The sequence below is a fragment of the Crotalus tigris genome, unplaced genomic scaffold, assembly GCF_016545835.1.
Source record: "Crotalus tigris isolate CLP2741 ecotype Arizona unplaced genomic scaffold, ASM1654583v1 scf7180000017791.1120302, whole genome shotgun sequence".
Classification (NCBI taxonomy): Eukaryota; Metazoa; Chordata; class Lepidosauria; order Squamata; family Viperidae; genus Crotalus; species Crotalus tigris.
In genome coordinates, this window is record NW_024096638.1 from 598,713 (window position 1) to 611,379 (window position 12,667).

The 12,667-nt window shown below is 58.2% G+C and overlaps 1 protein-coding gene across 4 annotated transcripts; it reads right to left on the reverse strand.

Annotated features, from left to right (window-relative positions):
- Positions 1-323: 323 nt before the first annotated feature.
- On the reverse strand, positions 324-12,667 carry LOC120307552 (phospholipid transfer protein). Of its 4 annotated transcripts, none has more exons than XM_039342413.1 (16): positions 12,645-12,667; positions 10,058-10,178; positions 9,738-9,837; positions 7,816-7,944; positions 6,891-7,046; positions 6,473-6,536; positions 5,381-5,444; positions 5,171-5,262; positions 3,199-3,375; positions 3,005-3,064; positions 1,528-1,692; positions 1,259-1,326; positions 1,127-1,169; positions 915-978; positions 686-762; positions 324-563 (listed from the first exon to the last, which is right to left on the reverse strand). In XM_039342413.1, exons 2-16 carry the CDS (start codon positions 10,164-10,166, stop codon positions 456-458), a joined length of 1,476 nt encoding a protein of 491 aa, XP_039198347.1. In that variant the 5' UTR covers positions 10,167-10,178; positions 12,645-12,667; the 3' UTR covers positions 324-455. The 4 variants fall into 4 exon arrangements, with proteins under 4 accessions (XP_039198347.1, XP_039198343.1, XP_039198346.1 ...); XM_039342409.1 differs by lacking the exon at positions 12,645-12,667 and adding an exon at positions 12,515-12,550; XM_039342412.1 differs by lacking the exon at positions 12,645-12,667 and adding an exon at positions 11,867-12,004.

The following is a 12,667-nucleotide window of genomic DNA, read 5'->3' on the forward strand; positions in this document are numbered from 1 at the left end:
CAGAGGTGGTGCAGGTGTTGCGCTGAGCCTCTTCCCCGGCCTGGATGGATCACCAAGACTTTGGCCCCATCTGCATTTTCTCCGCAGAAAGTGGACAGATATGGTGGGGGCCCTTTGCCGGGGGGGGGGGGGAAGCCTGGGGAGGGGTGTTGGCCCAGAGGGGCCTCCGAGTCCCTGGAGCTGCAGCACAAGGCAGGAGGCCTCCGTTCACCTTTCCAGGGGGTTCCACGGGGTGGCTGCGCCAGCCTACCTGGCAGGGCCGTTGTAGGGATCAGAGAAGAGCCTCCCCATGTGCGACCCCTTGCTTAAGACAGGAGGCGGAGTCGGGCAGCGTAGCTCTTTATTCGGCTGTCCCAGAGGCTTACAAAGACCCTGGTGTCTGGCAGGGCAGAGGCCCTCCTGGCTGGGGCAGGCAGGTGACATTCGAAGCAGGTGGGGGGCGAGACCCAGGGCTCCTACGCAGCCTCAGGGGCCAGAGAAGGCCTGGGTGTCTCCCGGAGCTTCTTGATGACCTCTCGCAGCCCTTTGGTGAATTTCAGGTCGGCCCCGATGGTGAGGTAGCCCTGGAGAGCCAAGCAGGAGGGTGAGTGGGGGGGAGCTTGGGGGGGGCGCAGAGTGTCCCAGCTCCATGGGTCCCACCTGGAGGGGCTCTGCAGGCAGCCGGGGTGGGAGGGGTCCTACTTACCAAGTGGCTCCTGATGGTCTCCTTGGTGAAGTCCATGCCTTCGGGCAGGGGGATCCGGACCCCCCTCTTGGTCTTCTCTGCAAGGAAAAGGAGGGGGGCTTTGCTGGTCTCAGGCACACAAATGTGCTTCACCCCACAGCCCCTCTTCTGCAGCCCACCCACCCACCCGGATGCAAAGGATCCATCTCTCTCCCCCCACAGGGCTGCCCCACACGCCCCACCTGCCTACCGTTGAGGAAGGGTATGACGGTCATCTGCAGCAGCGTCTTCAGGGGGGCTTGCAAGGGGAGGAGCTGGAGGGGGCAGAGGGGAGAGGGGTTGTGACCGGCCCATCCTAGCACCTTTGGGCTGGGGGGGACTAAGCACAGCCCCCCCCCCAGTGGTCAGGACAGGCTTGGCTCCTGGCTCTGCCCCTCCCTGGCCTGACTCTAAAAGACTTACCGCCAAAGATTCAAAGGCCGACTGGGTGGAATAGATTCGGAACCTGAAGGGGGGAGAGAAGGGGAGTGAGGGCCAGAAGCTCTGCTGAATTGGGGCCACTGGTCACTCCCACCCCTGCACCCCCAGCACTACCTTCGGAGGTCCAGCTGCACCCGAAGAGCCTTGTTGTGAAGCACCACCTTGGCACTTAGGCGGGATTCCTGTGGGGGGAGAGGCCACAATGGGGGAGGGCTGCCCACAGCACGGCCTGCGGAGCCCTCCCTCAGCTCTGCCCCCCCATCGGACCTCGTGGATCTTGGAAGCCACGTCCCCCTGGCCCAGAAGGATGCCCATGGCTCCACACCAGGAGGGAAGGATGGAAACCCCTCCCAGGACAGGGGGTCCTGGGGCGGTGGGCTCACCATGGTCAGGCTGGAGAGCAGAATTAGGGGCTGCTCCGGGGGGGACAAGAAGATGTTGAGCAGGGCTGTGACGGAGACGGACGTGCCGGAGGTCCGGATGGTGCAGCGAGGGGCTTCAGTGACCTGCAGCTTCAAGGCCAGGGGCGCGTCTGCCACACTGGGGTCCTGGGGTAGAAGACGGGGGTGGGGGGATGGTTAGCTGAGGGGCCGAGCCGAAAGACAACCAGACCCTGCTGGGCTTCCCTGGGGAAAATGGAAAAAGGAACCAGAAACCGCTTTGTGGCTTTCGGGGAGTTTATTTCAGCTGGCTAGTAATAAGGAATTGAAAATAAAACTGCTGGATTGGACTCCCACGCTGAAAGGCAGGTGACCATAAAGGGGGGGGGGTTGCTTCAGAAGAACTGTAAAGGGGAAGCGGATGAAGATAAACTGGGGCTGTGGGGAAACGAGACTCCCTTTGTAAGTCACGGTGCAAAACTGAATGGCAGAACTGAGGACAGAAATCTGGAGAAAACAATGACATGACGGTCAATTATTAAGGGTCGTTGCATGATCAGGCAGGTATTATAATTATGAGATTTTATTTGCCACCCATCTCGCTTCGAAATGAGATTATTCCTACCATACTGGGGTCCTTCCTGTGAAATCTCCTCCTTCCAAACTCACCCCCCCCCTTTTCTGCATCAAGGAAAGGGGGGCTTGATGCAGGCAGATTAACTCCACGGAAGGATTTCACGCAGACTGCTTTAATTCATCAGGCATTCTCAAAACATGAATTTACAGTTACTGTAGGAATTCTTCTGACCTTCTTTGCATAATCTGTACCCCAACACGTAGGTTAAAAAAAAAAAAAGATAGTTTCTTCCATGCTAACAAAGCAAACAGTTCTAGTGGCTGGAACTTATGAAGACCTCGCTGTCTGGCACGTGGCCAGGAAATCCCTGTACCTAATCAGAAGTCCCTCCCAGTGGCCAGTCCGAACACAGATATGACCAGGTAACTTAAACTACATTACCCAGAAGGCTACCCCTTAAGGCAGTGATTCTCAACCTGTGGGTCGGGACCCCATTTGGGGTCGATAGACCATTTCACGGAGTCGCCAAACAACACAGTCCGCCATTTTTTTCCCTTTTCCTTTTTTTTTTTTTTTTTTTAGCTGTGCGACTCCCTTTTATTCTATTGGCTTTTGAAAGCCAATAGAATAGACTCTCTTGAATAGAGTCTAATTCTATTGGCTTTCCAAAGCCAATAGGAATTGTCCAGGCTGTCTCTGCCCTGCTGAGCCCGCCAAAAGTCCCATTCTGCAAACGGTGCTGCACCAGTTGAGTAGTCCTCGACTTACGACTGGTTGAATAGTCCTCGACTTACGACCGGTTGGGGGTCGCGGCATTAAAAAGGTTGAGAACCACTGCCTTAAGGGGACAGTTCTTAATTCCTAAGATAGCTATATACTCTGACCACCACACACACCCCTTACCAACAGCATAATGCTTCCGAAGAAAGAGGCTCGCAGCAAAACTTCCAAATCCTTTGGCACCTGCAACAAGGGGCAGAGGGGGGGGCATGAGGCAGGCGAGGGGCAGCGGCTTTACCCCTGCGCCCCCCCGCACCAGCCGTCTCTCCCTCTTTGCCACGGCCCCTCGGAGAGACCACCCACTCAGCCCAGCCTACCTGGTTCCCTGCAAACTCCATGTTCAAGACCCCCGCCCGGTAGTAGGAGAAGAGGGCGGAGTCAAAGAAATACTCGGACAGCCCCATGTACACCATGCGCTCCGTCTCCCTCAGGAGGGGCTCCGGGGCCAGGTTGGGGAGGGTCTCGTTCTCCTCTCGCAGCGGGAAGAACATGCCCTGCCGGCAGAAGAAGGCGCAGCCGGGTCACCCCAGGCCTTTGGGGCCTCGGCCCCCCCACCCCACCCGTTGCTGCGATCTGGGACAGAGCTGAGACACAGGTGCGTGCCGGGAGTTGGGGTCAGGGAGGGTGGACACTAAACAGATCATTTAGTAACCGTTCAAAGTTTACTCTTACAACCTTTGTAGCAGCCCCCTGGTCACGTGATCAAAATTCAGGCACTTAGCAACTGACTCGTATTTACAACAGTCGCAGCGTCCCTAATTTAACAGTTGCAGTGGTTAGCCTAAGAACTGCAGTCATAAAAAAGGGCAAAATTAACAACTTTCTCCCTTCAGCAATTTTGGGCTGAATTGTGTCACAGACCAAAGACTTGCTTGCATTCTCAGGCCCAGATTCCCTGCAAAGGTCTATGCCAGGGCTCTTCAAATGTGGCCCTTTGATGACTTGTGGACTTCAACTCCCAGAATTCCTCAGCCAGGCACACCGTGCCTGGCTGAGGAATTCTGGGAGTTGAAGTCCACAAGTCATCAAAGGGCCAAGTTGGAAGAGCCCTGATCTATGGAGATGCTCAGTCCAAAATGCAACTGGACTTTCTTCCTTTTTTTTCTTTGAAAATTTTTTGCTTCTCATCCAAGAAGCTTTTCCAGTTCTAAGTTATAACCGAAGAAGCTTCTTGGATGGGAAGCCAGACTTTTCCAAAGGAAAACAAGAAAGTCCAGTTGCCTTTTGGAAAAGCACCCCTGGGATTCCCCGTGGAGGCCTGTACAGAGTCTCCTCACTGCATGTTTCCATAGCATTTAGGGTGGCATTACCAAATAATGCTCCTGGGGAGGGAAGCCATGGCAAATCTAGACAGCACACTAAAAAGCAGAGACATCTCCCTGCCAACAAAAGTGTGTATAGTGCAGGCCATGGTTTTCCCAGTTGCAATGTATGGCTGTGAAAGTTGGACCCTAAGAAAGGCTGAGCGCCAAAGAATGGAGGCCTTTGAACTCTGGTGCTGGAGAAGACTCCTGCGAGTCCCCTGGACTGCAAGGCGATCTAACCGGTCAGTCCTAGAGGAGATCAACCCCAACTGCTCTTTAGAAGGCCAGATCCTGAAGTGGAAACTCAAGTATTTGGCCACCTAATGAGAAGGAAGGACTCCCTGGAGAAGAGCCTGATGCTGGGAAAGATGGAGGGCAAGAGAAGAAGGGGATGATGGAGAATGAGATGGCTGGATGGAGTCCCTGAAGCAGTAGGCATGATCTTAAATGGACTCCAGAAGATGGTAGAGGACAGGAAGACCTGGAGGAATGTTGTTCATGGGGTCGCGATGTGTTGGACACGACTTTGCAACTAACAACACCACCAAAGAAAAAAAAACAAAAACCTGGCTTTTGCTAGCTATCGGGAAGGAAGGCAGCCCAGAGTGAGGCAATGTTTTGTTCCACCAGCCACAAAATGGGGCTGCCCTTCCCATTTGGCAACGCAGAGGGTGACTGATCTGCTCATCCCAATTTCTCTTCAATGCCACATCCCACAAGGCAGGGATCCCCAAACTTTCCAGCTTTGCAGACCAGCTGGGGGGGGGGGAGGGAAGAAGAAATGGCTTTGTGCAAGTGACAGATGTGCGCACTCACATGCACAGTGCCATTTACATGAGCGGCAAGCGGAGCTTCACGCGCACGCACAAGTGCCCGCCACTCAAGCAGAGGGAGCTGCACATCCCCCCTCGCCCGCCGTTGACGCGGCCCAGTTCTGAAGGTCTTGGGCATCGGGAACCCCCTGCATGGGGCACTCAGCAGGTACCTTGAAATCCAGGTCTATGTTCTCCGTGGTGACCCGGGGGTCGCTGAGGAGGGAGTAGTCGCTGCCAATGTGTTCGTCCACAGGATTGCGCACTGGGGAAGGAGAAGGAGGAGAACGCAGCTGAGGAGACCGTGGCACCAGGCCTGCCCTGGGCCCAAAGTTCTCCCTCCCTCTGCCTTGGCAGGGAAAGGCAGGCTGCCCGCCACTCACCGGGCACCGTGTCCAACAGGGAGTTGAGCAGCACCAGCCCTGCGTGGTTGAGCACTGGGCAGATCTGAAAGGCAGAGAGAAGAATCAGAGCTGCTGGGAAGAGGCAGGAACAGCCAGTTGCAGGAGTGGCGGGTGCCCATCGCTGGAGGTTTGCAAGAAAAGATCGGACAGGATGGTATCAGGACTCCTGCCTTGGGTAGGGGGGGTTGGACTAGATGGCCTCCAAGGTCCCTTCCAACTCTATGATTCCAGGAAGTGCTGGGTAGAGGGCGTCCAAATGGGTTCTTTACCTTGGCTGGCCCCAAACTCCCACAGGTGCCAGGTGCTGAGCCCAATCATGTGTTCCCCAAGACTATTCTGAACAGCAAAGTTCCCTCTGCAGTTGGGACCCCGGGGGAACCCCTGAGAGAAACCTGGGCAGGAGGGAAATGAATGAAGGAGAATCTCTGGAGCTCAGGGTTGAACTGTGGGGGTTCTGGATGCTCTCTGAGCTGGGTGGTTTTCTTGCAGACGGCTCAGGACCCAACTAGGTAATATCATCAGTGCTAGAAGGGGGGGAGGAGGAGGAGGACTGTGGGGTCCTCAGTGCTCTCTGAGCTGGGTGGTTTTCTTGCAGACATTTCATGACCCAACTAGGTAACATCATCAATGCTAGAAGGGAGGAGGAGGAGGAGGAGGAGGAGGAGGAGGAGGAGGAGGAAGCACCTTGGGCATCTCAGCAGAGGCTGTGGTTTCATGCAGCCTTCCTCTGCCCTTTGGACTGCCTGAAAGCAGCTGACCAAACAGGGAGGGAGGGAGGGAGGGAGGGAGGGAAGGAGGAAGGAAGGAAGAGTGAGTGAATGAATAAATGAATGAATGAATGAACGAACAAATAGTAAAGTTCCTTGGTGCTCTCTGAGCTTGGCTGCTTTCTGGCAGATGTTTCATGACCCAACTAGGTGACATCATCAGTGCGAGGTGGGAACTTGCAGGGGTCTATAGGCAAAGTCAGGATGCTCTATACTGGACTCGGGGGTGGGGGGAGACGAGCACTACCTGCCAGGCCTGTTCCATTCGCCTTTGCCCCTTTGCTCACCTGTGCTTGGTGCTCACCTGTTGACTGAGCAGGTAGCGCACCCCTTTGGTGATCAGTACAGCCAGGAATTCATACACCTTTCTGGAGAGAGTCAGGAAAGGCCGGTCAAGGCTAAAGACCCCCTTCAGGGAGACAGCCAGGAATGTCGCCCCCTCCCCACCTGCCTCTTCTGTCCATCAGGACTTTAAAGCTTTCTTCCTTGGAGCAGAGTCTGCTTTGCATCCATGGCGGGCTGCCCCTTAGCAAGCCTGGGCCCTGGCACCCCACCCCCCCTCCCCATGCACATCTTCAGTCCTTCATAGGGGGGGTGTTGGGCTTGGCAAAATGGACTCTTCCTCCCTCCCTTTCTTCATCAAGCGCCTCCCAGGCCCCTGGAGGAGGGAGGGGCTGGGGCCAGCCTCCCCCGAGGCACAGATGGGGCAGGGGGCCGCTTACCGCAGCGTGCCGCTGAATCCCGCGTTCATCCGGGCGATGGAGGCGTTGCAGCTCATGTTGGCGATCTTAAGACGCCCCCCCTGGTCCTGGGAGAGCTGCAGTTGGGTGTGGATGTTGACCCCTTCGGCCCCTGTCCAGATGGAGCCGACGTCATAGCTGGGCGACAAGCGGTTGAGTGAGTGAGGAGGGGTTTTCAGCCACAAGAATGGCCCCCTTGCCACACGCTTCCCTGTTCGTCCCTAAGACCCCCTCCCTCCCTGTGCAGACTGTACAGAAGAGGCCAGAGGTCACATCAAGACCGGGTGCCCTGGGTTCGAAAGGAGGGACTGCTGGTGGAGGCTTAGAAGCTTGACTCGGCCCCCAGTTTTCATTTCTGATGTGGTTGATATTTATTGTTTTAATATAGTTTGTATATTGTTCCTTTTGTTTGTTTGTTTGTTTGGGAGTCACCCAGGAATTGTTACAGGTAGTCCTCAACTTACGACCACAATTGAATCCAAAACTTATATCGCGGAATGAAACATTTGTTAAGTGAATTTTGCCCCATTTTATGACCTCTCTTGCCACGGTTGTTAAGTGAATCACTGCTGTTGTTATGTCAGTCACACGGTCGTTAAATGAATCCGGCTTCCCCATTATGACTTTGCTTGTCAGAGAGTCGCAAAAGGGGATCACCTGACCCCGGGACGCTGCAACGGTCGTAAGTACGAACCAGTTGCCAAGCGTCCGGATGTTGATCATGTGACCCTGCAGGAGGCTGCAACGGTCGTAAATGTGAGAACCGGTCATAAGTCCCTTTTTTCCAGTGATGTAACTTTGAACGGTCACTAAATGAACTGCTGTAAGTGGAGGACTTCCTGTGGGAAAAAAAGGGGGGGCTATACAAACGTTTTCAATTGACGAAGGATAAAATTAAGCCACTCACAAGAACCAGTAAAGCAGCTGGCGCCGGAAATGCACCCCGATGGAGCCGTTGTTGATGCGGAAGGCCAGGTACTGCTCCGGCTGGAATTGCAGCTCAGAGAAGTTCAGCTGCAGGTGAGTCACTTTCACGCTGCAGGGAGAGACCGTCAGGTGTGTCTGTGTGAGGGGGGTGTCTCCGCGGGCCAGGCCACTGCCCCCTGCCTCCCCCTCCCCACCTGCGCCTGCCATTGGCCCTCTTGACGCCAGTCCCTGCATCAAGGTGGGCCGGGCTGTTGCACGAGGGCCTTAAGGGCATTGCACCCCCTCCCCCCCCCGCAAAGGGGCAGAAGCCAAACAGGGAGGAGATGAACGTGGGGATTCTGGGGCTTTCCTCCTTGGCCACGGACCCAGACACCACCGTTCTTGCGGTAACCCTGGGCTAGCTTCCAGCCCGGCCTAGCCCAGCCCGGCCCCAGGCAGAAGCAGGCTGATCTTTGCAATCCTGCCACGGAATCCGTTTTTGATTGCATAATAAACTGTCACAGAGCCAAGAGAAGTTGAGCTTATTGGCCTTCTCTGCCTCCTTTGAGGAGCTGGTGAGAGCGATCCAGTTTTGATCGGTCCCTGCTAATTTCCTGGGGGAGGTCTCCGTGTTTTAGGATGGAGGATAGAGAGTTCCCTACGCACACAGGTATGTACACACACACACAAACACACATACACTCTTACAACAATACCCCTTGGCTGCATTAATGCCAAACTGACCAGCTCCCCACAGCCAAGCAAGTCACAAACATTGCTTGTGCTTAGCCTGCCACCTGCGAGGGTGTCTGTTGCTGCTTCACTTTGTCACCTGCAGTGGGATGCTGGCAGGACCTGGGGGGGAGGGGGGCTGCACCTCTCTGCGCTGCTGTAGCTGAGGCTATTTCCACCCCAGCTTCTGTCTCTCAGTTTGCCCCACTTTGTGGAATCTACGGTGGCGTTCTGGACACATGCGTCCCCGGCCCGTATCGACCTGCGGCTGGCGCTGTAACTCCTTGCTCCTGCCAGGCGTTGGTTGGGCAGAGGTGCCCCTTGGGGATGGGAGGCCATTCCTAAAATCCAGAGGAGAGCCTTGGGCCTCTCTTGGAGGAGAGCACAGGCGGTCCTCGATTCAGGACCACAATGGAGATCAAAATTTATGTTGCTAAGCGAGATTTAGTGAATTTTGCCTCATTTTACGACCTTTCTCACCGCAGTTGTCAAGTTAGTATAATATACTTATCAAGCGGATCTGGCTTCCCCACTGCTGGCCCGAAGGTCAGAAAAGGGGATCACACGACACTGCAACTGTCATAAGGACATGCCAGTTGCCGAGCGTCTGAATTTTGATCATGTGACCACAGGGATGGATGCTGGAACGGCCGTGTGAAAGACGGTCAGAAGTCACTTTTTTTTAGTGTACTTTGAATGGTCACTAAATGAACTGTCATGAGTGGGGGACAGCCTATTTAAGACTTGCCAGACCGAGGTCAGCCTTGTCGGATGGTCCAGCCAAGAAGCCAAGCCCAAAGTCCTGCCTCAAACTGCCTGGCGAGGTGACACTATCAGAACCTCACAGGTGTGAAGGTGGGCTTCTCCCTCCTTGCTTAGGTGGCCCAAGAAACTGGGGGTGGGGGTTCCCTTCTGAGGCCTTTGCCAGGCCCCCCTTCCTCCTGCAGGCTCACCTGACGTTCCCCTGGCAGCAGTTCTTCCCTGCGTACCCCAAGACCCCTCCCACAGACCCTTCCCCCTGGATTAACAGCAGGGGTTGGGTGAACCCAGCTGCCTCAGCCAGCGGGGGTCAAGCACTCCTGGCTGGGTCTGACCCCGCTCCGGGGCGCGTGGCAGGGGCAGGGGAGGCCAGGGCTGCGTGGGCGACCCTTCCCTGAAGGGGCCTGCAGGTGCCCGGCCGAGCCAACTCACTCGCTGATGTTGTAGTGGAACTGGCCCTCCTTCCCGTGCAGGTCGGGGATAGAGATGGTCTCCAGCTCCTGCTCCACGAAGCGCAGACCCTCCTGCTTCACTGCAAGAGACCCCCAGAGGCGTCACCCCCACAGTCTCCGCTTGCAAGCGGCTCCCCGCCCAAACCAGCGGCCAGGCCGTGGGGAGGCGACGGGCAAGCTGCCACTCCACCTGTGCCCAGAGAATGGGCAGTGCCAGCCAAGCCAGCAGGGGAGCCGCTCCAAAGCCTGGACTGCCTTCTCCCCAGTCCCTCTCGCTCTCCCCCCCCCCCGGCCACTTACCAAGCTCCAGGCCCTTTTGGGTGATTCTCATTTTGCAGGCAGGGGTCTGGGCAGCCACGGAGGGTGGGCCCAGCCAGGCCAGCAGCAACAGGAGGCAGCGCAGAGGCATGTCGGCTCTTTCCTGCAAAGGGTGAGGGTCAGTCTCCAGAGGGAAGCCTGCACAGGGGGCTCAAGTGGGGCTGGCCCAGTCCTGAGAGCATCTGCCAAGCACCCCTTTTGGGCACCTGGGTGGGCAGGTTCCTCAGGCCAGGGAACGCCACCTCCCGATCAGATGGGTAGCATAGGAAGTTGAATGGATGAACGAAATAGATAGATAGATAGATAGATAGATAGATAGATAGATAGATAGATAGATAGATAGATAGGTAGATGATAGGTGGGTGGGTGGGTGGGTGGGTGGATAGATAGATAGATAGATAGATAGATAGATAGATAGATAGATAGATAGATAGATAGATAGATAGATAGATAGATAGATAGATAAGGCAGGCAGGCAGGGACACACAGCACCACCACCAGGCTTCAAAGGGAGCCAATTCTCCGGGCAGGTAAGGCCACAGGTGGACGGCTCCCGGCTGGGGCTGGGGGGGGGGGAATCGCTGCATTTTCTTTCCCCCGCCTTGAGGGAGTCCGTGGGTAGAGATCGAGGCGGGGCAGCCAAAGCCTCCCAGCCTGGTCTTCCGGGATGACCCAAGCACGGGACTTCTCCCAAAGACGTCGCAGCGCCGCTCCTTCCGCCCCTTCATCCGCTCTGGTCCCTGGAGAAGCAGCCAGCCGGGATGCCGGCGTGGGCCCCGCTCCGGCTAGCACTGCGCTGGGACCCAAGCCAGCCCCCCGCCCGGCTCTCCTGCCCGAAAGGCCGCGGACTCCGGGCAGGACCCGCTCCCTCGGCGCGCCGATCCAGGCGCTGCCCGGCCCGAAGCGAGCTCAGCAGCGCGCAGCCCCGGACGCTGCTCCCAGACAGCCGCTTCGGGCAGTTCGGAGCCCGCCCGCCCGGAACCGAGCGTTCTCGCGGGCAGCCCCGCTTTGGCGGCCGCTCTCCTGGATCCCATCCGAGAGGCAGCCCGCGGCCGAGGGCCAAGTGTCGCGTCCCCCCGCCGGGTCCCAAGTGCCCCCCTTCCCCGCGGAGACGGCCCTTAGCGCGAAGGAGCGCGCGGGAGCCCGGGGCTGCTCCGGCAGAGCCCCCGCTGCCCGGGCTGGTCTCGGGAGCCGGGCCGGGGGCTGCGCGGAAAAGGGGTCCCACTTGCGCGCCATCCCCCCCCCCCCCATCCCGCCCTCCGCCGCCACACTTGCCGGCGCTCCCGCGGTCCCTTCCCCGGCCACTCGCGCTCTGCCAGCCGCCCGCCGCCTTTATACGCCCTCCCGGCGGCTTTCCGGAGCCCGCCCCAGCCGGAGGAGGGGAGGGGTGGCGAGGGAGAGTCCGGCGGCGCTGGGGCGCTTCGTCGCCGGGATGCCGGGCCTCGGCCGCTTCGGCAAGAGGGGGGGGGCGCGGAAGCAGCGGCGTCCCTCCGCAAGCGGGGCGAGCTTGGCCCGAGGGAAGCGCGGGCGGCAGCCACGGGGGAGGGGGGGTGTCGGGCAGGGAGGAGAGGAGTCGCCCCATTCTCGGCCGGGGCGGGGGAGCGCCCGGCGTCCGCGCATCCCCGGCCTCTCCCGCCCCCGCCGCGCCCCCCGAAGCGGGGTCCCGGCCTCTGTCCCGAGCTGGCCGCTTTCCCGTCGAGGGGCCTGCGCTGGGGCTGGTCGCGCCCCTTCCCGCGGCTGGACGGCCTAGCGGGACGCCTCCTGCGCACTGGGGACCGAGCAAGGCGCTACCTGTAGGATTGCCCGCCTGCCCTGCGCCGGCTGCCTCCGGAGAGCGGGGCCGGGGGCCTTTGCACGGCGGGATCGACCTTAATTGTGCTGTGCCACAACCACGTGCCGGGTGCGGACTAGTTGCAGAATTCCTGTTCACCAACAAGGGGGGGAGGAGCTGCACCCCTCCAGGGTCAGGAGAGCCCAGCGGGGGGGGGCGGAAGGTCCTGTCTTTGGGGGGGCTCCCACCCAACTGTATTTGGGGGGGCTCCCACCCCTCGGTTACAGGGACGGGAAGAGCCGACTGCCTTGATCTCGCCAGGACTCCCCGGGAAACGCGCTCCACATCCTGTCTCCAGAGAGCCGCTTTCCTTCCCTGCAGGGGGGGCTTCTGTGCCGCCCACCCGCCCCACCCGCCGGGAGACTATTGCTATAAGTCTCTGTGTTGTGTCAGCCGCTCGGGATGAGCTGCCCTGCGGTGGGGGCAGTTGTAGTCTGAGCCAAGAACTCTGTGGGATGGGGGGAGGAAGTAGGATGAAAGCATTAGCAAAGCCCCCCCCCCGTCCCTTTTCCTGGACTCTCCCATCCGAGTCCTTTGTAAGACACAACATGGGAGGGAGCTGGGCCCCTGCCACATTCTCCCCCCCCCCCGTGCCTTCATATAGCTACCTTTTTCCAGGCCCAAAGCATGGGCAGCCCCCCCCCCCCGTTTTATCCTCTGCCACTGGCAGGGAAGGCAGACAGGAGGGGAGGGGGGCTTCATGGCTGAAGAGAGATGTCCATCTGCTTTCTCACTCACCAACTTCCTCCTTCCAAGTTCTG